This window comes from Panulirus ornatus, chromosome 12 (assembly GCF_036320965.1).
Source record: "Panulirus ornatus isolate Po-2019 chromosome 12, ASM3632096v1, whole genome shotgun sequence".
Taxonomy (NCBI): domain Eukaryota; kingdom Metazoa; phylum Arthropoda; class Malacostraca; order Decapoda; family Palinuridae; genus Panulirus; species Panulirus ornatus.
Genome location: NC_092235.1, coordinates 23,315,927 through 23,342,063, shown reverse-complemented (window position 1 = coordinate 23,342,063; position 26,137 = coordinate 23,315,927). Strand labels below are relative to the sequence as shown.

The 26,137-nt window shown below is 47.9% G+C and overlaps 2 protein-coding genes across 4 annotated transcripts in view; both read left to right on the top strand.

The window, feature by feature from the left end:
- The window catches only part of LOC139751858 (protein Obscurin-like), a 318,529-nt gene that overhangs the window by 78,727 nt on the left and 213,665 nt on the right, over positions 1–26,137 (top strand). The gene's annotated exons all lie outside the window — the stretch shown is intronic.
- LOC139751860 (uncharacterized) lies at positions 1,000–8,308 on the top strand. The gene has a single exon (XM_071667500.1). It carries the CDS (start codon positions 1,793–1,795, stop codon positions 6,104–6,106), a length of 4,314 nt encoding a protein of 1,437 aa, XP_071523601.1. The 5' UTR covers positions 1,000–1,792; the 3' UTR covers positions 6,107–8,308.

Sequence of the window (26,137 nt, the reverse complement as noted above, 5' to 3'; positions counted from 1 at the left end):
GTTGGTTGGCGTTCTCATTGGGTCACTGTGGTGGTTGGCGTTCTGATTGGGTCACTGTGGTGGTTGGCGTTCTCATTGGGTCACTGTGGTGGTTGGCGTTCTCATTGGGTCACTGTTGTGGTTGGCGTTCTCATTGGGTCACTGTGGTGGTTGGCGTTCTCATTGGGTCACTGTTGTGGTTGGCGTTCTCATTGGGTCACTGTGGTGGTTGGCGTTCTCATTGGGTCACTGTTGTGGTTGGCGTTCTCATTGGGTCACTGTGGTGGTTGGCGTTCTCATTGGGTCACTGTGGTGGTTGGCGTTCTCATTGGGTCACTGTGGTGGTTGGCGTTCTCATTGGGTCACTGTGGTGGTTGGCGTTCTGATAGGGTCACTGTGGTGGCTGGCGTTCTGATCGGGGTCACTCGCTACGTTGGTATGCGTTCTGATGGTCACTCACGATGGTTGTACGGGTTCTGGTCGGGTCACGACGCCAGCAGGGGCGCCCCTGTTTGGGGTCAGGGTATTGGTGTAGATGGTTTAGACCAAAGGGCTCCTGCTTTCCTCGTTCTCTGTGGTAGGGCGGTGTGGTAGCCTGACGAAGGTCACCAGGACAGCGTGGTAGTTTGTGGTGCTCCCAGGGCAGCGTAGGTGGGTGGTAGAGTGGTCTCGATGGTGATTTACGGAGGGGGAGGGGATGGTGAAGTCTGGTATCCAGTAGTGTTGTCGTATGCAGTGTGGTAGTGAGGGTTAAGACACTGTGGTGGTGGCGGTGGTTAAGAGACACACACACACACTGGGCACTGCGACAGGACCTTGGTATATAGTGTAGTATCTGTGGTCCCACTGTGGTGCGTGGCGAACCAGGTCAAGGCAATGTGGTGGTTGTGGTGGCACTAGGATGGTAGTGTGGTGGTAGTGGTGGTCGGTCCGGACAGTGTGGTGGTGTGGTAGTGTCGGGATAACTGTGCGGTGGCGGTGGTGGCAGAGACAAGTATGGCGGGAGGGATGGGTGGATGTGCGTGTGTGTGTGTGTGTGTGTGTGTGTGTGTGGTGCCAAGTCTCTCTGGGCCGGCGGGGTCCGCTAGTCTCGTGGGGTGCCGGCTATGGAGCCACCAGTGCCCGGGTCTGGCTGGCCAGTTGGCGCCCCGCACCCGCATCTTCCGCTCACGGAACATGTAACAGGCGCCTCTGGGGTTCTCTCTTGGTTAGCGTTGCTGGTGGAGGAGGAGGCGTAGCCGAAGTTGTGGCGAGGGGGAAAGGGCTTCCATCTCTCTCTCTCTTTCTCTCTCTTTCGACGAGGCATGTAAAAAGAGCCTTCGTTGTCTGGCCCATTCGACCTTCGCGAGAGACAGTGATTATCATTATTACTATTATTATTTTTTTTTCCGTGGAGTGTGTGTGTGTGGGAGAAACGGTGATGGTGTGTCGCTCCCAGCGTTCACGGTGTGTGACGGGGGTTCAGAACGAAGCCATGAGTGTCATAGGATGACGAAAAGGGGAAGGTTTTGAAAGGGGGGGTCGCTGCAGTTGGTGTTTGCACACGCACCCACACCCACCCACCCACCATCACCCCTAACAAGAAAGAAAGAGAAAAAAAAGAAGTGGTGTGTCAAAGATCAGTGAGAATATTGTTGTAAGGTATATTTATGCTTGTGATCTTTCGTTGTAAACAAAGAAAAAGGGTCTAACCCCCCCACCACCCCAAGCCCTTTCCCTCCATGAAGAGGTTCCGTCATCCACAGTGGTGAGAGAAAACATTTTGCCAGTCCTGTTCCACGAAGGAAGAGATCCCACACAGTTAACGGAGAAGATGACGACCTTCTGTCGTATCACCGGCTGCGCCCGGAACCTGCCAAGACCCTGTTACTTCCCCCTCCTCCCGCCCATCACGCCCGCCGAGGCCAAGAAACTATGCAAGATCACCGGGAAAGCCTCGGAGATCCACAAGTTCACTCCTGTCATCGCCTTCGGCAAGCCGATCACCTTCGACGGCATCGAGGGATGCAAGATCACCAAGCATGAGAGCCTGCTCTTCGTGCGACCCGTGTTCGAGAAGACGAAGGAAAACGAGAAGGGTTTCCCCCACCTGGAGGAGGTGCTTAAGAAGATGAAACTCAAGCTCAAGAAACGGCCTGAGGCCGAGCGGGAGTTCGTGTACCGCCTCTCCGAGCCGAGGATGAACCTGGTCGTGCCCCCGGAGATGGAAGAGGCCATCAAGACGGGCGAGCTCGAGAGCGTCTCCATGAGCAAGGACTGCAAGTTCGTCAACGTCAAGATCAGACAAGGGCGCATCGTCAAGATGGACCTCCGAACCCTCAGGTTCTCCGAGGTGGACGAGAGGGAGGACCTCTTCTACGGAGAGGGACAGAGCAAGGAGGTCCTGGAGGAGCAGCAGAAGATCCTAAACGAAAGGAACAAGAGGAAGGCCAACACCATGGCCAGGAAGAAGCGCTTCGAAGCCCTCGACGCCAAGGCTGAAGCTGAAGAACTCAGGGACACCGTCAAGCCGGCCTTCAACAAACCCAGGGTCAAGTTCAACGCGAAGCAGAGGGCGGAGAAGTTGGCCAAAATGGAGGCGATGATGAGGGACCAAGCAGAGAACAAGGCCATCCTCCTCCCCGCGGTGGACGCCAAGAAGCTCCAAGATGAGCAGCTGCAGTATGAGCGGATGCTCGCCGACATCATGCAGGCCCAGGTCTCCTCGATCAAGCTCACCGTCGTGTCGTCGGGCTTCGACTGGCACGCGGCGGAGGAGGCCGAGAGCTCCGGCTTCGACTGGGAGAGCTTCCCCCACGAGGAGTGGATCGACCCCGTGGAGGTCGCGGAGACCGTCGTCGCCAAGGAAGAGGTGGTCATGAGGGAAGACGTGGCCAACCTGGAAATCGTGGCCTCCGTCGAAACCATCCGGCCGGCGTTGCCGATGCCCCAGGAAGTGGCAAAGTTAGTGTACACGATGAAGAACAAGGCGCTCAAGAAAACCGAGAACGTCGGGGAAGCCCTGGGCGCCGTGAAGGACCCCAATATCATCCCGACCTTCGAGGACATCACCAAGATCGCGGCCAACATCGAACAGGCGGAGTTAGGGTACCTGGTCAAGAAAACCGACGGTGCCGAGTTTGTCGCCAAGGCGGACTACGTGGAGGGAGAGGACCCGGCCGTGTCGGGAGCCCTGGTGGAGGTGGACGAATCCAGGAAGAAGTTCGTCGCCGGCCAGATCATCAAACTGGCCGACCAGGAGTCCTTCGTGTCCGGCCAGACTGTGGAAACCCCGCTGGGCAAGAAGTTCGTCCCGGGCCAGACGATCATCAACAGGAACGGCGAGATCAACTTCGTCCCCGGCCAGTGCGTGAAGTCCCTGGACGAAAAGATCGACTTCGTCGCCGGTCAGATATTCCACAGTCCAGACGGGCCGAAGTTCGTGGCCGGTCAGGTGATGGATCGCGGCGACGGGAAGTCCGTGTTCGTGGCGGGTCAGACCGTCACCACGGACGACGGGCCGAAGTTCTGCCCCGGGGAGGTCACGGTCGATGCTTACGGAGACGACCTCTTCGTCCCCGGGATGACCATGCCCACGGCCTCGGGCGACAAGTTCGTCACCGGCCAGACCTTCCAGTCGGAGGAAGGCATCAAGTTCAAACCCGGGCAGATCATGGACACGATCGAGGGCCCGACGTTCGTGCCCGGCAAGACGTTCGAGACGCCGGAGGGCAAGAAGTTCATCAAGGGCGACCTGGTGCAGGACGACGAGGGTAACGTCAGGTTCGAACACCGGCCCTTCGAGGAGAAGGAGATCAAGGAATGGCTCCTGATCCCCAACAAGGAACTCCAGCCGCTGGCCATCGCAGACAGGAACGTGGTCGGGTTCATTGTGAATCCCACGAACACGGACACCATCCAGGCGGGCGAGAAGCTCTACGGGGACATGGTGGAGACCAGGGACGCGGTGCAGTTCTACCTCACCGGGAGGCTACCCAAGGACGTGTCGCCGGAGTCGAAGATCATCCCAGGGCAGCTGATGGTGAGCGACGAAGTCCAGAGGTTCGTCCCTGGGAAGCTGATGACGACGGCGGACGGGGAGAAGTTCGTGCCGGGCCAGGTCGTCAACACGAGTCACGGGGAGGAGTTCATACCGGGCCAGATCGTGGAGACTTGCGAGAGGCCCAAGTTCGTGCCGGGCCAGGTCGTGATGACGGCGCAGGGCGAGAAGTTCGTGCCGGGCCAGGTCATCGTGGAGGACGAAGGGCCCAAGTTCGTGCCCGGTCAGATCATCCAGACCAAGACCGGAGCCACGTTCATCCCCGGCCAGATGATGAACACGGACGAAGGGCAGCTCTTCGTCCCGGGTCAGCTGGTGGACACGAACGCCGGGCCGCGGTTCGTCCCGGGCCAGGTGGCCGAGAGCCCCGAGGGGCCGAAGTTCATCCCGGGGACGATCATCGAGACGGAAGAGGGGTTGAAGTACGTCCCGCCGGACGCGGACGAGATCGACGAGGACTTCGAGATCTCCTTCCAGGGATTCGAAGTCAGCGAAGAGGAACTGGCGCTCCTGATGACCAACCCGGCGGACGCCCGCCCTCACTCGCCCATCATGGACGAGGAGGGTCTCATAGACTCGGCCACGCTGAAGAAGTTGGCCGTGGACACCGTCGTGGTCCACGGCGTGACCCCGGAGCCGACCCAGCCGGAGAAGAAGAAGAAGAAGAAGAAGACCCGCGTGCAGCTGGACGCTGTGGAGGAGGACGAGAAGATGGAGGTTGAAGTGCCGGACGACGGGACGGATAAAGTCGACGTGTTGCTCAAGTTCATCAAGGCTTCGCTGTGCATCACCGAGGCTCGAAGAGAGAAGGAGATGAAGAAGCTCTCGATCATGCTGGGCGACCAGGAACACGAGACCATCGCGGCCCTCCAAGTGGAGGCCATGACCCACATCCTCTCCACGGTGAACGGCATAGGAGACGTCGTTCGCGGATTCCTCGGCGACGACGAACAGCTCATTACCGACATCGTGGATCACCTCGGGGAGACGAACTCCATCAGCAAGAACGACCAGGCCAAGCGTGCCCTCAGGATGGCCATCCACCACGTAGTCACGAAGCGGTGCGACAAAGAGATCGACGACATCGTCCACCTCCTCAACGTCGATCCCGAGAACCTCCTGACGGACACGCGAATCCAGGTCCTCCTGACGGAGGCCGTCGGCATCGTCTGCGTCACCGGGAACGTCGAGGTCGCCGCCATGCTGGAGAGGTTCATATCCGAGCCGTCGGATCCCAACGCCCTGCGGGAAAACCAGGACGTCGTCTCCGTCCTCCGGCAGCTAATTGTCCTCCACCAGATCGCCGAGCGCGACCCCGAAGTCGCCAGGATGCTCCAGGTCCTGCAGACGAACCCAGAGGGCCTGAAGGACCGAAGGAAGGTGAGGGAGCTGCTGAAGAACGCCAACATGCTCCTGGCCAAACCCAAGGAGGAGACCGAGAACGACAAGAAGTTCGACCTCCGCCACGTGGCATCGTCGAAGGACATCCCCACCGAGATCTTCGAGCAGATCAAGGAGGACAGGAAGGAGGCGGATAAGTTCGTGGCCATGTTGCCGGACGAGCTGTTCCAGGAGATCATGAACGACCAGCGGTGCGGAGAGGCGTTCCTGGAGACCCTGGACTCCGAGCAGGCGGGCAGGGCCAAGGCGGACCTGCGCAAGTTCAAGAGGGGGATGGCCATTGTGGTCACCAAGTCGGACATGCAGGCCGTCATCCCGAGGGAGTTCGCCCGCTCCATCTGCTACGGCATCGTCCCGTACCTCCTCATCGACGAAGAAGGGTTCAAGTTCTTCGAGCGGGGGCTGACGGGAAGGAAGCTCGCTCCAGCGAGAGTGATCGAGAACACCTGGTACATGCCGGACTCATACTATGCCAAGAAGCCATCATATGAGGTGTGTGAAAGGTCTCTCCATCTCACCACCATCACCATCATCATCTCTCTGTCTCTCTCGGGGGCACCCTTGCACCCCTCCTTCATCATCTACATCAGACCATGTTTCCAAGCATCACTGTTCTCCATCATAAACACGACTTTATGCCCAGTGACACGGGGGAATATGTTCACCGAAACAACAAGCCTTATATAAACCCATTCACTTTGGAAAAACCAGTTTATAAACCCAGACGCAGACAACAGGGGCCCCAAGAGGCTTTTATAACCTACCACAACACGGCAGCCAGACCTCACGGTGCTCAAAACACTACCAGGAAACTCAACCAAATAAAGGCGCAACACAGAAACACAAATTGGAAGACAGCCGTCCTTTTTTGCAGGGGTTCAAAGACAGAAAGAGAGAGAAAGAGAGCGAGAGAGAGAGATTAATGAATAAAAGCACATGGCCTTCGCAGATGGATGGTTAGATATAAAACACGCCAAGAGGTTCTACACTGAAGATGGAGAACATTCACTTTCACGTACTTCCTACGTTCATGGACAAAAACATACAGATGCATTGGACATATAAGCAAGGATACATACAAGGACGCATCTGACACACACACACACACACACACACACACACACACACACACACACACACACAAGCAAAACAACCACAAGTTGGGGGTGTGATATATTGACAAATCAGAGGGACTCTGCCACAACAAACGGACCCCTGTTGTGAGACCATCATTAAGACCTCACACGCCTCCGAGAAGACCACAGTGATAAAACACACTTCGGGACAGGTTGAAGCTAATGAAGACAGACAGACGTGTAGAACAAACACGAACCGTGCATAATCTTGTTGTTATTTACCTTTAGATTAAATCCCAATCTCCCCCCCCAAAGGGCAAGACAGCTGAACAAGCAAACAAAACGCGAAGTCCAACGTCTCTCGCGTAGGTATAGATACAGACATTTCAGCGGCCGTGTTAGCGTAAGGATGGCTCGGAAACACGTGAGGTGGTTTGAAACCTTGATATTGTTTATTGGGAGCAGCTGTCAGGTGATTAAAACGAGGCAATTTACGTTACTTAACAGCCCCTTGGGGGAAATGCAGCCAGGTGGTTACTTATGGCGCCGTGCTCACTTATTTGTGACTGCTTTACACACACACACACACACACACACACGTTTATCTCAGTCCACATGAACTTGTGATGATTCACTCACAGGAAACTATAGTGAAATCTTGGGAAATATATGATTTTATGGCTGAAGAGTTAGTTATTCCAGCAATCACTTGATCGCGACAGATGCAGGCAAAATTTCAATTTAGATAGATTGGTACAACGGTAGTAACATCTTGAAGACAGTGGTTCGACCCCCTTGGGTATGATGACCTGGCCCTTTTGACCTGATTCTTATACGTCAGGTCAAAGGACCGTACCGTCCAGTTCGTACTCAAAGGGTCTATTTGAACCTTTGTGTGTGCTTTCAATTTTCCTTCGGCCTTGAGGGGGTCTTATTATGATGGCACAAGAAAGACACACTGTTCGGAACCACTCATGAAACCATCTCTGCCTTGAAGTGGGTCTTATTATGATGGCACGAGAAAGACACTACTACTTGGAACCACTCATGAAACCATCTCATTTGTCATCAAAGATTTTATCAACTCTTCCTAGAACCGTCGTTGATTTCTCTCCAAAGACGACATTTTCTGTGCGACTTCCAGTTTAGAACCACTGGTGTTCCTACTGTACTTTGGTGACCTTGAATTAGCAGGACAGTTGGAAATTCCGAATGGTTTCCGGGTACCACTTTCGGTCGTTCATGAAGATATACTTTGACGAGCTGATTTCCACAAGGTTGTCTTAATGCTCAAGTTGTTTTGATTATTTCCTTCGTGTTAGGAAAGGGTTGAGTGGGTATCTTGACCAGGGTGTCCTGAAATGGGTTTGGACATGTGGAGAGGATGAGTGAAGAGAGTTTTCATAAACGGAGAAAGGGAAGCGAAGACCGAAAGGTGGTATGGAAGAATTGAGTGAAGGGACAATTCTTGAGGTGTTTGGGGACTCAGGCTTCTGGAGAACGAGAGGCGTGCATTGGAATGAATGAATTAGGTCGACGTGGTGTACGGGGGTAAACGTGATGTCAGTGGGCTTAGCCAAGACATGCGAAAGCGGTCAAGGTGGAAGAGAAAATGGAATTGTCTGTGAGGCTTGGACCATTGTGCCTTTCTTCCTGGCGCTGCCTCGCCACACACACACACACACACGCACATATGAATATATATTGATTCCATTCTTTATCTCTTCCTTTCTTTATTCATTCATAGATAAAACAGGGCGGGGAGAGAGTTTTGATGTGAATGTAGAAATGAAAAAAGAGAGATAGAAAAAAAAAAAAGAGGATTAAGAACCATGAGGGTGAGTCAGGATACGCTGGAGTATAAATAACTTAAGGTGGGGAAGGGGAGGGACGAAGGGGGAGGTTAAACACACCTACGTAACGCCATCTTCCACACGTGGGTATATATAGGCCAGGTATGTGTGTGTGTGTGTGTGTGTGTGAGGCTTGGTGCGTCCAGCTTCCCTCCCACACATAGGCCAGGAGTCTGGGTGGTCATATATATATATATATATATATATATATATATATATATATATATATATATATATATTTCTTGTATCTCCCCCTGATGATGTGATCACTACACGAAAGTGCACTTGGGAACTTATCGGGAAATGGCGAATAGTATGAAAAAAAGAATATATATATATATATATATATATATATATATATATATATATATATATATATATATATATATATATATATAAACCTCCTACCCACCCAGTCCCGGTCACAGAGTAATCAAGTGTGTGTGGGGAGATGAAGCTGGCAGTGTGCTTGCTTGCGAGATTAAAAAACCTTTGTCTGGTATTATTACTTGAGCGGGATGATTAACTGTATGTCGACAACAACAATAGCTCTGGGGGCTTCTCCTCTCCTTCCCTCTCGTCTGGGCTCTCTCTCTCTCTCTCTCTCTCTCTCTCTCTCTCTCTCTCTCTCTCTCTCTCTCTCTCTCTCTCTCTCTCTCTCTCTCTCTTTCTTTCTTTCCTTCTTTCTCTTTCTTTCTTTCTTTCTTTCTTTCTTTCTTTCTTTCTCTCTCTCTCTCTCTGTTTCTGGATGGTTTTCAGGATGTGTGTAAATGGCCTTTTCGGTCTGGTATGGAGAGAGCAAGGGAGGGGGGTTCTTCGCTCGTGTGGGGCCCCCATGTCGTGTGTGTGTGTGTGTGTGTGTGTGTGTGTATGTGTGTGTGTGTGTGTGTGTATGTGTGTGTGTGTGTGTGTGTGTGTGCGTGTGTGTGTATGTGTATGTGTGTGTGTGTGTGTGTATGTGTGTGTGTGTGTGTGTAATTGTGTAAGTTGATAAGGATATTCATTCATTTGTTTTCTTCAGTTTATCTTCAACAATTATCTGTTTAACACCGTAAATTGCCTCGAAACAATCATGTGGGGGGGGGGGGGGGCGCAGTTAAGTGCTTTAACGCTTCAGTAAAAACAAAAGCATGGCGTAAACACAAACATAAACACACAGGAGATGAGCTGATACGCAACACAGAAACACTAGGGCGTAAGCGGGAACCACGGTGGCGTAGATGTCGAGACGTAACGATACGCTCGGCGTAACTCTTCAAAACGCTTGGCGTAAATCGTCTGGAAACCGATACAGTAACGGCGTAAACCTCCTCTTTTACATCAGTAGGAGAAATATGTAAACGCGCCACTTACACTTACAAAATAGAAGAAAAACGCCTTCATGAACTAAAAAAAAAACTTACAACTGATTATATATATATATATATATATATATATATATATATATATATATATATATATATATATATATATATATATATATATATAATTTTTTTTAGCTGCAGTTTTTGCCTTAGAAAGACGACGCATTTGTCCAACCTTACTGAAGTCCACACACACACACACACACACACACACACACACACACACACACACACACACACACACATAATCATTCTCTGCTCATTCCTCTCATAATTACTATCATCAGTTATCACAGTTATCAGTTACCATATCATTATCATCATAGATTAATTATCATTATCTTAGTTATCATATCTATATCATCAGTTAATTATCATAGTTATCATATCAGGTTCTACATCTAGTGATTATCATCATCATAATCCATATCTTTATCAGTTATCATTGATATGATATCAAGTGCTTCTAGAGTGATTATCTTGATTATCATATCTATATCCTCGTCATATCATCACAATAATTATCACATCATGAGCTCTTATCAAATTATGATAGTTATCATAATCTCTATCCTACGGAATTATCATAGTTATCATATCTTTATCCTCATCAGATGATTGTAATTATCATAAATCAAGACTTATAAAAGCTTCATTAAATGGATTATTATAGATATCTTATCAACCTCATTATATGAATAATTATCATAAGTTATCATATCAAGAGCCGTATCAGATTATCATAATTATCATGCTAGGATCATCATGAGATCAGAGGAGGATGTTATGATAAATGAGGTTAACTCATGGAATTATTTTGGTTTGTTTTATTTCCATTGTATTTTTATTTATTATTTTTTATTACGTCATCATTGTCATTATCATGTATTATTTTCATTATTATAGGTTATTATCATTATTATTATTATTATTATTATTATTATTATTATTATCATAATCATGTAATCATAATTCACCAGTCATCATCATATTTATAGTATTCATTGTATAATTTGATATTCCTCACTTACAGGATGATATATATATATATATATATATATATATATATATATATATATATATATATATATATATATATATATATATATATATATATGATTAATACTTTTAGTTTTTTCATTATAATGACCAAGTTGATTTCAAATGTGAATAATTGTTTGTTCTCCTCATAATAAAATCAGAGCTGTGTCCATTAATATATATATATCTATTTTTTCAATAAGCAAATAGTCTATATTTTTCAATAGATATTTTATGTATAAGGCTTTTGGATTGCAACACTGCAGAAGGCAATAGATACAAGGCTTTGAATTGCAGAAGGCAGCTGACACCATGAGGCCTCTCCCTTATGAGAAAAACTCACACCTCGAGTTCAGTGTAATGTACTCACACCACCGCTGCCTCCCTGTATATCTCATAGTTTTTGAAGTATATAAATGCTCATAAGACCAGGTGTATGTGGGTCAATTCTCTCTCTCTCTCTCTCTCTCTCTCTCTCTCTCTCTCTCTCTCTCTCTCTCTCTCTCTCTCTCTCTCTCTCCTTCTTCCTTTGACCATCACATATATATATATATATATTTGCCCATCTGCTGGTTGATATATGATATACCCAAGTGTTTAAGAAAGACATGGACGTATTGTGAGGGTATGTTGATGGAATTTCTGTCCCAGGTATCCGGAAATTAATCCTTTGACGTATCCTCACTTCACACGTCCAGGTACATTCACTTAAGACTTCTTTTAAAGTAAAATGTAAGTGCGTTAGACACCCCGTTACGCATGATGTGCAGAGGAGGCATTGGTGGTGATGAAGGAAGTAATCAGCACTCGTGTGAGTGTGTCTCATAATGAGGACTCCATTAGTTCCCTTTCCTTCTCTTACCACTCATAACCCACGACCCGAACTAACCCCACAGCCATCTCTGATCGACCCATCACTCGACCAGCCCGTCCGGATACAGAGACGTTATCCGGATGGAGCTTAGGATTTGGAGAAGGATGAGTAGATTCGTAGTGTTCGGATGGTGTATACAGAGAGTGTGTAAGAAATGCATTCTATCCGGATTTTAAACTGGTTTATATGGTGTCCGGATGATAAAATACTCGGTATATATATATATATATATATATATATATATATATATATATATATATATATATATATATATATATATATATGTAAAACACCATGATAGTGTTAGTCTTAAGAAAAAACGTTCAAAAAACGACCATGATAGTCAACAGAAAAATAGTTTAAAAAAAACGACCATGGTAGTCAACAAAAAACGTTTAAAAAAAGAAAAAAAACCCCGACCCTGATAGTCTCAGTGAGGCTTATGGACGAAATGGATGTCATTAGAACACGTCATTGGACGCCCGTGATCATGCCACACTGAAGGATGTTATTTCAACCCAGGAAGTTGTCGCTGTGGTCTGGAGTTTCCTGGAAGTGCTGGAATGGTGAGGAAGGGGTGTGCTAGTTATAGTCGTAACTGGGATAGTAATAATCAGGAAAGTGTATCAAGATCAGTAAATGAGGGTAATCTAATGCTGGAGTGGGGCGGGGTAGCGCCGGGAATGGATGAGGGCAAGGTAGTATGAATATGTACTTGTGGCTATATGTATATGTCTGTATGTATATGTGTATATATATGTATTTGTGCGTGTATGGGCGTATATATATATATATATATATATATATATATATATATATATATATATATATATATATATATATATATATATATATATATATATATATCTGTGTGTGTGTGTGTGTGTGTGTATGTGTGAGTGCATGGGCCATTCTTCGTCTGTTTCCTGGCGCTATCTCGCTGACACGGGAAATGGCGATCAAGTACTATGATATGTATATATATATATATATATATATATATATATATATATATCTGTGTGTGTGTGTGTGTGTGTATGTGTGAGTGCATGGGCCATTCTTCGTCTGTTTCCTGGCGCTATCTCGCTGACACGGGAAATGGCGATCAAGTACTATATATATATATATATATATATATATATATATATATATATATATATATATAAGCTGCAACAGAAATTAAAGGAAAACTTCAAAATGAAAAGGAATATGTAGAAAGGTTACATGTGACGGTTCTTACACGTTAGCAAGGCTGACTGAGGAAGGGAGGAAGGGGGGGAGGGGTAAACACCAACCCAGAAATAAACGAATGTGCGCAAAAAAAGAAAAAAAAAAAAGGGGGCGAAGCAAGGATATACCCTTGGGCCTACTTGAAAAAAGAAACGACAAAGTTTTTGGAGGACACACACACACACACACACACACACACACACACACACACACACACACACACAAAATCCCTCCCAAAACTTTTAATGACTCACAGACTAAACATAAACGGTCTATCTGCATTTAGACTGAGCGGAGTGAGACGGGAAAATCCCCAGTGAGACAGAGGGTGAGGTGGAGCAATGGTTGGGGGCGGGGCGGGGAGGGTGATGGTTCGGGAAGTTGGGGGAGAAGACAGATATAGAAGTGATGCCGGGGGGAGACTAAATTTGAACTTTAGGCGACCGGTACCCACCAAACCTCCCGTGCCGGGCCTGACCTTACACCATTAAACCCTCCATGGTGGCCTGGACCGATGTCGTCTCGACATAATACAATTAATATTTTGTGATAACCCAGATCCTTCGCGTGTTTCCTAGTCTAAATCTTCATGGTCGATAGTAGAACTAGCATTTTTATATTATAACGACATATAAGAGCGTATATAAGTGGGTTTGTAGTATAAGATAAGGTGCAATAGGGAGTGTGACCCGTACACAAAGCAATCCATGTAACTTCGCAATAATTTTTTTTTCCTTTTCCACTCGTCTGTATCATGTACCTTTAAACGGCACGGGGTTCAGGTCATGTCACTGTCATTTCCCCAGGCGACAGATTTGACCCTTGCGACGTCGTCATATGGGTTACAGAAGAAGGAGACAAATGGACGAGAAGAGAACGAATTATGTTCGAACTGTCCCACACAACAGTTAGTGCCAGACAAAGCGGACACTGTGGTTGGTCTGAAGTGATTGGGGTTGGACGGCGGGAACCAAGTGTAATGTTGGGATTGAAATAACTTTGTTGAGTTCTGGCAGCACCTGATGAGGTGGGATTGCCTCCACGAAACATGTCGTGCCACATGTTTAGAAGAAAAATATTAAATGTTAAATGAGATTGTGTAAACTCATACTGAAGTTCACCTTCATATATATATATATATATGTTATTTTTTTATAGTTGTGGCTGATGCTTTATGCAGTTTATTTAATCTTAAGGGGGAAACATTAAGTTTGATGTAGGATATGTCACAGCAAAAAAAAAAAAAAGAAAGAAAACGCTCAAAGACGCCGACTTCAATTTTCTTTTAGATCTACCAAAGAAGGGGATCGACCGCAAAGTGATTTACATCCAGTGACCACCTGGCGTCTGTTCGTAGAATTGAGGGTAAACGCCTCATCACACACACACACACACACACACACACATCCATGTTCCTGATACCACAGATGACTCCCTCCCTTTCTCCCCCCCTAATCAACTGGTGGCCACAAGCCGTTTACCGGGAAATGCAAGTGATGCGCGGGGGAGGGGGTGTTTGATGGGGGGGGAGATGATGATGGAGGGGAGTGGAAAGACTGTTTAAATTTACAAAGGGGAGGGAGGGAGGGGAGGGAGAGGGGGTGGGTAAATCTTGACTGAAGAGGGATAGTCCAATGTCTTGAGCAGGGGGGGGGGGGGGAGAGGAGAGGAGAGGAGGATAAAAAAATGAATAAATCCCGAGCGCTTAAAATGAGAAATTCTTAGACTTTTGTTTTCTTTTTTATATGGGATTTCTGAAGTCATTGTGGCATATTAGTCTTTAGGGATACACGAACGAAACACCCGCTGAGGAAGAGATTTAGGAACGAAAATCTGAAAAGATCTTTTGAGTGAGGAAATAATTTCTTTGTCTAGCTTTCTGTGTGTGAGAGAAAGCCACGGACCATTTAGGGAAAATGGATTCATAGACTGGAGAATTAGAGGTGGTTGTACATAATTCTAACGACCCTTGGGTGTAATGACCTGGCTGGTAACCTGACCCTTAAAGAGCCTAGTTAGAGGTCACAGCTAAGGGTTGTTACCAATCGTGCTTAAGGGTCGTTCCGTAGTGATTACGTTTCATCTCTTCGCTGGAGATGAATTGGGAAAGGAGGATTTGACCTTGTTTGACCTGAGGTTATTATTTATACCTATTTTGACCCATTTTTGTGGTATGTTGACCCATGGTTTGTGTTACAGAAGTTTTGTGGCTTGTGCAGATGACCCTCCCCCCTTACGCATGACCTGTGTGATGATTCTTGATGTAGCGACTATGTGTGAGTTGCGATTTGTGGGTATCGAACCCTGATTCCAAAGCCACACTGCACCGCCACATCTGGTGAACTTCGTCCCTTTTTTTTCGAACTCCTGAATGTCACTGTGACCTCGAGCTAGGTGGGTGGGTGTTGACCTCTCACACCACACAGCACTGGTGTACTCTGACCTCCCGTCTTGTGAACAGAGGTCACACACTCGAGGGTTGGGCTGGTACTTGCGCTCCATCATCCCCCTTCCCCTCTTCCCCTTCCCCTCTTCCCCTTCCCCTCATTCCTAATGCGCGTTGACCTTTTGAGGGGTAAGACCTCAGCAACGCCTTAGTAATCTCGCCCCATAACATCGAAGTAGACTCGTCCCAAAACATCGAAGTAGACTCACCCCATAACATCGAAGTAGACTCGTCCCATAACATCGAAGTAGACTGGCCCCATAACATCGAAGTAGACTCAACATCGAAGTAGACATCAAGTTCGATTGCTCTTGAACAGACAGACAGCCCCCCTCCCCCCCTCTCCGTGGGCAGAGAGGAGCCCATGGGTTTGATGGCGAGTCTGCCGACGGACCCTCGGTTGTGGCGAGGGAGGAGGTGGGGGGGCGGGCCGGCAGATCCACCGGGAACCCCCCCCCCCCCCCCCCCCCCCCAGCAGGAAGCCTGGCCAGGTGGCTCCATGGACGCCATCGCTGCTGGAGGATCGCTCCTGTGTGTCGCTGGAGTAACTTTTGCCTCCGGAAATTTCGTTCATTTCCCCAACACCACCACCTCCACCTCCACCTCCACCACCACCACACCAACACCTCCACCACACCAACACCACCACACCACCACACCGCCATCACCTCCACCACACCAACACCACCACCACCTCCACCACACCAACACCACTACCACCACCACACCGCCACACCACCACACCGCCACCACACCACCACCACACCAACACCTCCACCCCAACACCACCTCCACCACCACACCAACACCGCCACCACACCACCACCACACCAACACCTCCACACCAACACCACCTCCACCACCACACCAACACCTCCACCACACCAACACCACCTCCACCACACCACCACCACCACACCACCACCACACTACCACCACCTTGAAATCCACTCGTCTCACGTGGGATTTGTACAGTTAGAGTTGTTGTGGTATTGTTGTTGTTGTTGTTGTTGTTGTTCCTCGTGATTAGGGGGGGAGGGCTGTTTCCTCGCGCGCGCGCGCGCGCGTTCGCGAGAGAGAGAGAGAGAGAGAGAGAGAGAGACGACGCTTCCTCATGCGTGTTGTTGTTTTTACCGTCGTGTTTACTACCTTTTGTTTACATCCTGTGGTCTGCGTGGACGCCCGGCTTCGGCCGACGTAGACGGATTGAAGGATCGCCATCACACACACACACACACACACACACACACACACACACACACACAGCCGCCCTCTGTGCCACCCAGCCACCCAAACTTGGGCGGGTCTATGAAGGGTGACAGGCCACCCCCTCCAGTCGTTCATCAGCGACTAGAACATACACCATCCCCCCCTCCCTTCCCTTCCCCCCTCCCCCTCTCCCTTCCCTTCCCCCTTCCCCCCTCACTTCCCTTCCCCCTTTCCCCCCCCTCCCTTCCCTTCCCCCCTCCCTTCCCTTCCCCCCCTCCATCTTTCCCCGTTGCCAATGCCTGTTCGGCTTCCTAGTAGCACGCGCACTTCCGCGCACGTGGAACCAGCGTCGAAACCCCGGTGCGCTGTCTGGCCCCGCTTCCGTATACCGTTTCCCAGGAACTGTCAGACAGAGACGACCCCACAGCCCCCAGCCCCCCTTTTACCCCCCCTTCGTAGCCCCTATTTTGAACGCGACGGTACGCGACCCTCGAGTAAGACAACCAAGTAAAGGGTTCGACCTATGATACGCATGTACTCAACACCTGAACTGCGTCGTGTGGGTGTTATACGCATGTACTCAACACCTGAGCTGCGTCGTGTGGGTGTTATACGCATGTACTCAACACCTGAACTGCGTCCTGTGGGTGTTATACGCATGTACTCAACACCTGAACTGCGTCGTGAGGGCGTTATACGCATGTACTCAACACCTGAGCCGTCGTGAGGGTGTTATACGCATGTACTCAACAATTAAACCTTCGTGAGGGTGTTATACGCATGTACTCAACACCTGAGCCGCGTCGTGTGGGTGTTATACGCATGTACTCAACACCTGAACTGCGTCGTGTGGGTGTTATACGCATGTACTCAACACCTGAACTGCGTCGTGTGGGTGTTATACGCATGTACTCAACACCTGAGCCGCGTCGTGTGGGTGTTATACGCATGTACTCAACACCTGAACCGCCATGAGGGTGTTATACGCATGTACTCAACAATTAAACCTTCGTGAGGGTGTTATACGCATGTACTCCACAACAGAGCGGTTGTAAGGGTCCTGTACGCATGTACTCCAGAACTGTACCGTCCTATTCGAGGGTCGAACCCCCGTGTTCAGAGTTTAACCCAGTACCATCCGATACATACCCACCAACAAGCAAGAGGTAAGGTTAACTTAGGCTGGGTTAAAGGGAAATTCTCAATTCAAACGTGTTATCCATATCGTTCATTTTTGGTACCGGTTCGAATCGGCGCAATTTACGTATAGTATCGTTCGCTATATATATATTTTTTTTCTCTCTCTATTTGTGAGCTGCCAGATAGTGTTTATTCTTGATGATTTATGTTTTGAAGTAGTGAAAAAAATGTGTGGCCATTTTTTGTAACTGAAATATTCTGACTCCGGCGTTTAAATTTCGTTCGTTACGCGATTCGTTAAGCTCGTTATTGCATCTTTTTTTCAGGCCTTTTGGCCATTTTTAGAATTCGACGTTTAAAATGTACAAATTGTGAGACATTAGCGCGCTTCATTGATTTACAGTATTTAAATGCCCGTGATGTGCAAACCCCCTCAAAAAAAAAATGGCCAACGCTTTGCATTGAGATGTGGCATCCCAAACCCTGCCTCAAACTCAACCATTTGTGCCTAGTCTCTGGGCCAAAACGCCATTGGAGTCGTTTTCTTTAGTTTTGCATTTAGGATTAAATTTTCACCTACACACGGGAATGAGAAAGGGTTTGGATCCCTCTAAGCTGCAGGGGGATGCAGCATCTCACACCAGGACGAAGAATCAAGAAGCGATCGAACACCTCCTTAAGGATATTAGTGGATTAATATAATAACCTCGAGACACGCCGCCGTCTCCTCTATCGCCTTTTGATCAGCCATTGGCTCGTGAGTTCGTCATAGCTTCTTGCGACCTTTCCAGAATAGAATGTTGACCCTGGAGCCGCTTGTGTTTGCACCTGATGCCCATTAATTAACCCCCCCCCCCCCCTCCGAGAGGCCGTGTTGATACAGACGCGCTCGGACGAATGGGGTTCTTGAATGGGTCTGACATCTCGTTTTCTAAGAGACTTCGTTTTCTTTTTTTCTTTACAGTAGAATATCTCGACATATATACCTACTGTAGCAAGAATGATATATCATGGAAATATAGTTTTTTTTTTTATGAAAAGTAGTAGTTTTTGAAGTAGATCTGTTTTAAGTAATGATACTTAAAGGAAATAGAGTTTTAAGTCTAGATGGCAGAGAATTCTGGGACCTGTGTGGATATTCATTATTCCCAGCCGTTTTTGCATGAGCTAAATGCATAGTGACTGCGTGTGTGTGTGTGTGTAAGACTTCGAATCACCTTAAACACTTGAAGTTGTTCATAATCGTTCGATTAATGGTTCCGACTTGTCGTTGACAACTTCTAATGACCTTGGCAGATAATTAGGGCGAAACCACTACCATTCTTTCCCCCCCCCTCCCTTCCCCTTGCCTCCAATCAACCAGCCACATGGTTTACTAAGCACATGACCTGGCTCGGGCTAGGGAAGTAGTTACATATTTATGTAACTGGGTCATTAAAAACGCTTTCGTGAACCATTAAATGGTGAGGTCAGACGTAAAGAGGAAGTTCGACATACATCTGATTTTTCATATTTTCCTAGACCATGGCTCTGTTGTCTCTCTTGTTTGTTTGCGTTTTTTGTTTGTTTTTCAACACCAGGAGTGCAACGACATGGCCGTTTATCGACGCGTATCAAGAATGGTGGTTTGGTTGTTAAGTCGTCGTCCTCAGAGCTGTTAGTGTTCATCTTAACTGTGTTAGTCTGTGACGTGTGTGTGTGTGTGTGTGTGGGGGGGGGGGGACCCTCCTCCACCACACTCGTCCACCACCGTACCTAACCTAACCCAGATCTCGCGTTTAAAAAAAAAGTCTCTCTCTCCTTCCTTTCTCTCTCTCTCTCTCTCTCTCTCTCTCTCTCTCTCTCTCTCTCTCTCTCTCTCTCTCTCTCTCTCTCTCTCACTCTCTCTCTCTCTCTCTCTCTCTCTCTCTCTCTCTCTCTCGAACGCTCACCAGGGGGGAAGGGTTTAAACGCGTGGGCGATGATGATTCCGTGAGAGATTGTCTGTAAAATCCGTCTTGTGACGTGGGGGACACACACACACACACACACACACACACACACACACACACACACACCCCCCCCCTCCCTCCCCACGCCCCACCCCCCCACACCCCCCTTCGACCCTTAATCACAAGTGATGGTTTACGACTGTGTCGTAATCGCTGGCGAAACTCTCCTCTCTCCGGTCGTAGGTGAAAATACTGCAAAAAATCTCGCTCGTTTACGAACGAGTGAAAATACCGTCAGATCAGAACGATGATGGTGGTTTGACTGTTTTGATGTAGAAGACCATCAGAATCAAACCATCAGATGATGGTGGTTTGACTGTTTTGATGTAGAAGACCATCAGAATCAAACCATCAGATGATGGTGGTTTGACGGTTTTGATGTAGAAGACCATCAGAATCAAACCATCAGATGATGGTGGTTTGACTGTTTTGATGTAGAAGACCATCAGAATCAAACCATCAGATGATGGTGGTTTGACGGTTTTGATGTAGAAGACCATCAGAATCAAACCATCAGATGATGGTGGTTTGACGGTTTTGATGTAGAAGACCATCAGCATCAAACCATCAGATGATGGTGGTTTGACGGACGATATAAACACTGTCGAACTGGCACGTAAACAAAAAACGAGGTGAGGTGAAGATCTGCAAATGAGGCGCCGATCGATTCACAGGAGGCGCAGGCTAACGATGGAGTAGAAATTGTCAGCCACTGACGCACATAACGAGCCCGAGACAAACAAACAAACAAACAAAAAAAACATCGTGGCCAGACTGGTGTCCAGCCTCTCGGCATCGCCTCACTCCTTAACACCTTCAGTGTGTTGATAAAACGAAAAAAAATAGGTTTTTTTAAATGTTTTTTCCCCCTTTGATAATACCAGGATTTTAGGTTTTGCAAGGAGGATGTGTGTGTGTGTGTGTGTGTGTGTGTGTGTGTGTGTGTGTGTGTGTGTGTGGGAGCATTGTATATACCCTCATAGTATGTACAAGCACTGGGTGCATTGTATATATACCCTCAGAGTATGTACGAGCACTGGGAGCATTGTATATATACCCTCAGAGTATGTACAAGCGCTGGGAGCATTGTATATATACCCTCAGAGTACGTACGAGCACTGGGAGCATTGTATATATACCCTCAGAGTACGTACAAGCACTGGGAGCATTGTATATATACCCACAGAGTACGTACAAGCACTGGGAGCATTGTATATATACCCACAGAGTACGTACAAGCACTGGGAGCATTGTATATATACCCTCAGAGTATGTACGAGCACTGGGAGCATTGTATATATACCCTCAGAGTATGTACAAGCGCTGGGAGCATTGTATATATACCCTCAGAGTACGTAGGGGAGACGAGATGTAACTGACAATGTAGATCTTGCTATCGTAGTCACTGGGCTTTGATTGTATATCGTGTGGGTTTAGCTACATGTAAAGTGAGAGGGTTCCTTTCTCCTTGACGTGGAGGAGGGTGGATGGGATTCAAGTGTTGCCATGCTACACCTTGTGGAGGAATTGATATAGAAGTGAGGGTTAACTCACCCCCACAACCCACCAGCTCCATCGATGGCTATAGTGCACTCCTGTATTTTGTATTTTACGTACTGCATTATTTGCTCGCGGTGAATAGAACTGTATTCTGTTGGAGATATATGGAATTGAGATAGCTGTAACACACACACACACACACACACACACGAATAACTATTTTTGTGTCAGCTCAGATTTTAGTTACAAAAAATTCTCGATTAATTAATCTCATAAAATGTGTATACCGAAGACACTCCAGTTACTACACGTTAACGGAAGAATGATTAAAAAAGAATAGAAAAAATAAAGGTGTACAGTGAAGGCGCCCAAATTACTCTTCTCAACGGTAGAATGATCAAAAGGTAAAATGAAGGAAGCGGATTGGATCACGAAAGACGGTGTACGTGGAAAGGTGGTCTTAAGAAAGATAAAAAAAAAACAGGGGAAGAAGGCGCCGGTTCCGAGAAAGAGTGTAGGAGTAAAGACCCTTCCCTTACCCTCCCAACACAGGGTGTGGGGGGGAGAGAGGCAGCCCCTCATCGGGTGCAACATTGGAATAGTTCTTTTGTTCACCACGAGACACAGACGAACACCTCGATATGCTGGAGGTTCACAGAACCCTGGAGGTATATTGGATAAGTATTGTGATGAAGTCTAATGGGTTACGTCGAATGGTCGTCCGGTTCTTCCCTTCATAGACAGAACGATTCATGAGCACAATGTTGGTCTTCGGTTTAATTGGCTTTGGCCTTTGACCCTATACTTAAGGGGTCAGGTCAGAGGTCAAGGCCGTCCCACCCAGCCATCATACCTTGGTGCCTGTAGAGGTGATAATAGATGCATAAGGAGTGTCTCTGCCGATCTAAGGATCAGTGGTGTTGATCTCATTTGAATAGGTATGCAAATTACATGGTATGAACGAGTGACTTGATGGTCTCCATCGCGTTGGGGAAGCGCACTCATTCCCGGAAGGTAGATATCGAGATGTGCACGCACGTGCACACGGCATAGGCTATAGACGACAAGGCTTTAGGAGAGTACTAGTGGTTGAAGGCGGTATTTATAAATTGCACACCGCCCCTGCCTGGGTATTGGCCAGCGGCCCAGACTGCTGGTGTGGAGGGAGGGGATGGGGGGTGGGTTGCCATCTCATATGTTATTGTCCTGTTCCATTGTCTTGTGTGGGAGAGATGTCCTCCCTCTCCTCTTTTCCCTTTCCCTTCCTGTTCCGCGTTGTATCTTTCACTCGGCACGTGGTTTATCTTTCGCTCGGCACGTGGTCTTTCACTCGGCACGTGGTTTATATAGTGGCAGTGTTCTCAGGCCGTGGGGTAGTAGTTCTCTTAAGGTCCGTTCCCACTGGTGGAAAAGGACCTGTTTCAGCGCTACGCTGATTGGATGATTGGCGTGGTGTTGGCACTGCCCACGTGGTCATGCCGCAGACGCTGGCGTGCGGAGGTGGCAATGACACCATTGACACCACCAGGGCCTGAGGTCAGAGCAGTAACGTGGTGTTGTCAGAGTGGGAGGGGGGGTTTAACTGTTGGCAGTCTTGATGGTAATGTCCATATGTTGGAAATACTGCTGGTAGCGCTGGGGCGTTGGCAACCTCAGTGGCTCTGGTAGGATGCTGGAAATTGTTGGTAGGGCTGTTGTGGTGTCACTGTTGGCAGTCCTCACGTACTGGAAGTTCTGGTGGTCATACTGCCATCATGGCAGTGTTGGCAGACTCCAGGCGTGCGTAAGGAGACGTTGCTGTTGGCACCTGTGGCAACAGTGTTGGCTGGCACGGCTCGTATGGTGGCAACAGTGTTGGCATTTGCTATGGGGGCATCATAAGGTCATTTATCTTAATGTATCTCATTAAGGCGACAATGTTTGGTTCATGAATCTATTTCACATTTCCATACAGCCACAAAGAGAAAAATTACGCGAAATAGAAAATGGGTTGTGGGTAATTACCTTTCTCTCTCCTTTTTTTTTTTTCCTACCCAAGTCCTCAACGAACATTTTTCACATTTCCATGCAGCCACAAAGAGAAAAATTACGCGAAATAGAAAATGGGTTGTGGGTAATTACCTCTCTCTCTCTTCTTTTTTTTTTCCTACCCAAGTCCTCAACGAACATTTTTCACATTTCCATGCAGGCACAAAGGGAAAAAAATTACCGCGAAATAGAAAATGGGTTGTGGGTGATTACCTTTCATTCGTGAGTTACGTAACTGGTCTCAAATACGCGTTTTGTCATTCGACCTCATGACGTCACGGTGAGCGAGTGACCTGTGTGTTGGGGTCACGGCAGTTCTTGGCAGCCGAGCTGAGCTCAGCCTCGAGTTGAGGGTTTTCAACCCCTTAAGGACTCGAGGGGTTAAAGTCGTGCCAGAGAGGTTAGATGAAGGGGTTGGGCGCTTGTAAGTCAAACAAGTCGTGTTAACGAGGTTGTGAACGTATGATAAACCTTGTGTTTACGAGGTGGATGGTGTGTGTGTGTGTGTGTGTGTGTGTCTGTGTGTGTGTGTGTGTGTTGTGTGTGTGTGTTGTGTGTGTGTGTATTTGTGTGTGTGTGTTTGTGGGGGATTAGTATTTGTACACACACACACGCACACACACAGGAACCCATTTGTCGATATGTTCTAAGGGGAGGATGAACGACTGGGTTGGGTGTGGGCCGACAAAATACACAAATTACACCCCAGTCAACAAACAAAATACACCCCAGTCAACAAACAAGATACACCCCAGTCAACAAACAAAATACACCCCAGTCAACAAACAAGATACACCCCAGTCAACAAACAAAGTACACCCCAGTCAACAAACAAAGTACACACCAGTCAACAAACAAAATACACCCCAGTCAACAAACAAAGTACACCCCAGTCAACAAACAAAATACACCCCAGTCAGCAAACAAAATACACCTCCACATACATAGAGGCCTGGGAATGACCCGTTGTATATTAGTTAACGTCATCCTACGTACACCTGTCGCTGTGTATTTGTAGTTATATTAAAACCAAAACACGAAATAAACCATTGGTTACTTTCAGAACCAGTGATAGGGGCATTAAGTAAGGGGATTTAAGTAACTGTAGTAATTGTAAAGTGGGTCTCATTTGGACACTAAGTAGGGGATTTAAGTAACTGTAGTAATTGTAAAGTGGGTCTTTAAGAGACACAGTGCCAGAAGTGAGTATTGTTCAAAGTCTTTAAGTAAGGGAATTTAAGTAACTGTAGTAATTATAAGTGGGTGATTATAAGTAATTATAAGTGGGTAAAAACTTGTTGACTAATTAGAGGTGAAAACGACCCCCCCCCAACCTTTGAATTCTCCTGACCAAGTTACATGGTAGGAGTTCACACACACACACACACAGCGTCTCGTGTCTCTCTCTCTCTCGTGTGTGCTTGTTAAGACGCCGTTTCCCACCTCAGCGAGGTAGGGCGTTCAGGACGAGAGGACTAGGTCTTGGAGGTGAAGTCCTCCTCCTCCTCCTCTGAACACCCCCCCCTCCCTCCTCCCCCTCCTCTCCTCCCCCTCCCTCAAGTTCAGAGGTATCCATTGGCCTCCACGTTCGCTCATACTTTGGAAGTGATAATACAGGACGGGAGGATCTGGAGCATTCCTCCACTCCCCTCCCCACAGTCAGATCCCCTGGTAGTTGCGCTTCGTTAGGGGGGGTGCTAGCGGGGAGAAGGGGAACGGGGGGGAGGGGGTGTAATATTTCTCCCCTCTCTCACCCTGGGGGAGAATGATGATGATAATGATTATAATAATCGTCATAAGAGTGATCACTTTTTTTTTGATTATCTAAAGAAAGAAAAAAAAAAAAGGAAAGAAAATGGTGTGGGGCCTTATCCTAGGGAGGGGGGGAGGGGTGGTCCTCCTCCCCCCCCTGCCTCGAACCCCCTTCCCCCCCCCCCCCCCCCCCCCCCCCGCGTGTGACACTGCGGAAATTTGTGGCTGAATCGGTTTATTTATATATATAACTCCTGACGAAGTCCCAGTGGGAGGAGGTGGCAAGGACCTCTGGTTGATGTTTTAGGGAGGGATGATGTGGGGAGGTGTGGGTGGTGGTGGAGGGGGGGGGGGGAAGGGGTTGAGTAAGGTGGAGGAGAAGGAGGGGGAAGGGGAAGGGGTTGAGTAAGGTGGAGGAGGTGGAGGAGGAAGGGGAAGGGGTTGAGTAAGGTGGAGGAGGTGGAGGAAGGAAGGGAAGGGGTTGAGTAAGGTGGAGGAGGTGCAGGAGAAGGAAGGGGAAGGGGTTGAGTAAGGTGGAGGAGGTGGAGGAAGGAAGGGGGTGGATGGGTGGTTGGTTCGAGCGAGGCACCGTGACTCAACACCTGGGCTGGCAAACCTCACGCCCTCACACATGACTCACAACACACACACACACACACACACACACACACACACCACACACACACACACACACACATAACCTCGCAAAACCCTGCCTTCTCCCTCACTCACTCGCTCACTCCCTACCCTCCTCTCTCTCTCTCTCTCTCTCTCTCTCTCTCTCTCTCTCTCTCTCTCTCTCTCTCTCTCTCTCTCTCTCTCTCTCTCTCTCCAAACCGCCCCCCACTCCCACCCCCGAAGAACTCTTTCCCTCACTCCCTTCTTCGTCCTCCTCTGGCGTTTCCGTGGTGCATTTATCCCGATGCCTGAGGCAGGAGGTGTGTGTGTGTGTGTGTGTGTGTGTATTTGTGTAGTTGTGTAAGGGAAGGAGAATGTGTATTTGTGGGGGTTGTGAAAGGGAAGGAGAATGTGTATTTGTGTGTTGTGTAAGGGAAGGAGAATGTGTATTTGTGTTTTTGGGTTTTAAGGGAAGGAGAATGTGTATTTGTGTAAGGGAAGGAGAATGTGTATTTGTGTGTATGTGTAAGGGAAGGAGAATGTGTATTTGTGTGATTGTGTAAGGGAAGGAGAATGTGTATTTGTGTGGTTGTGTA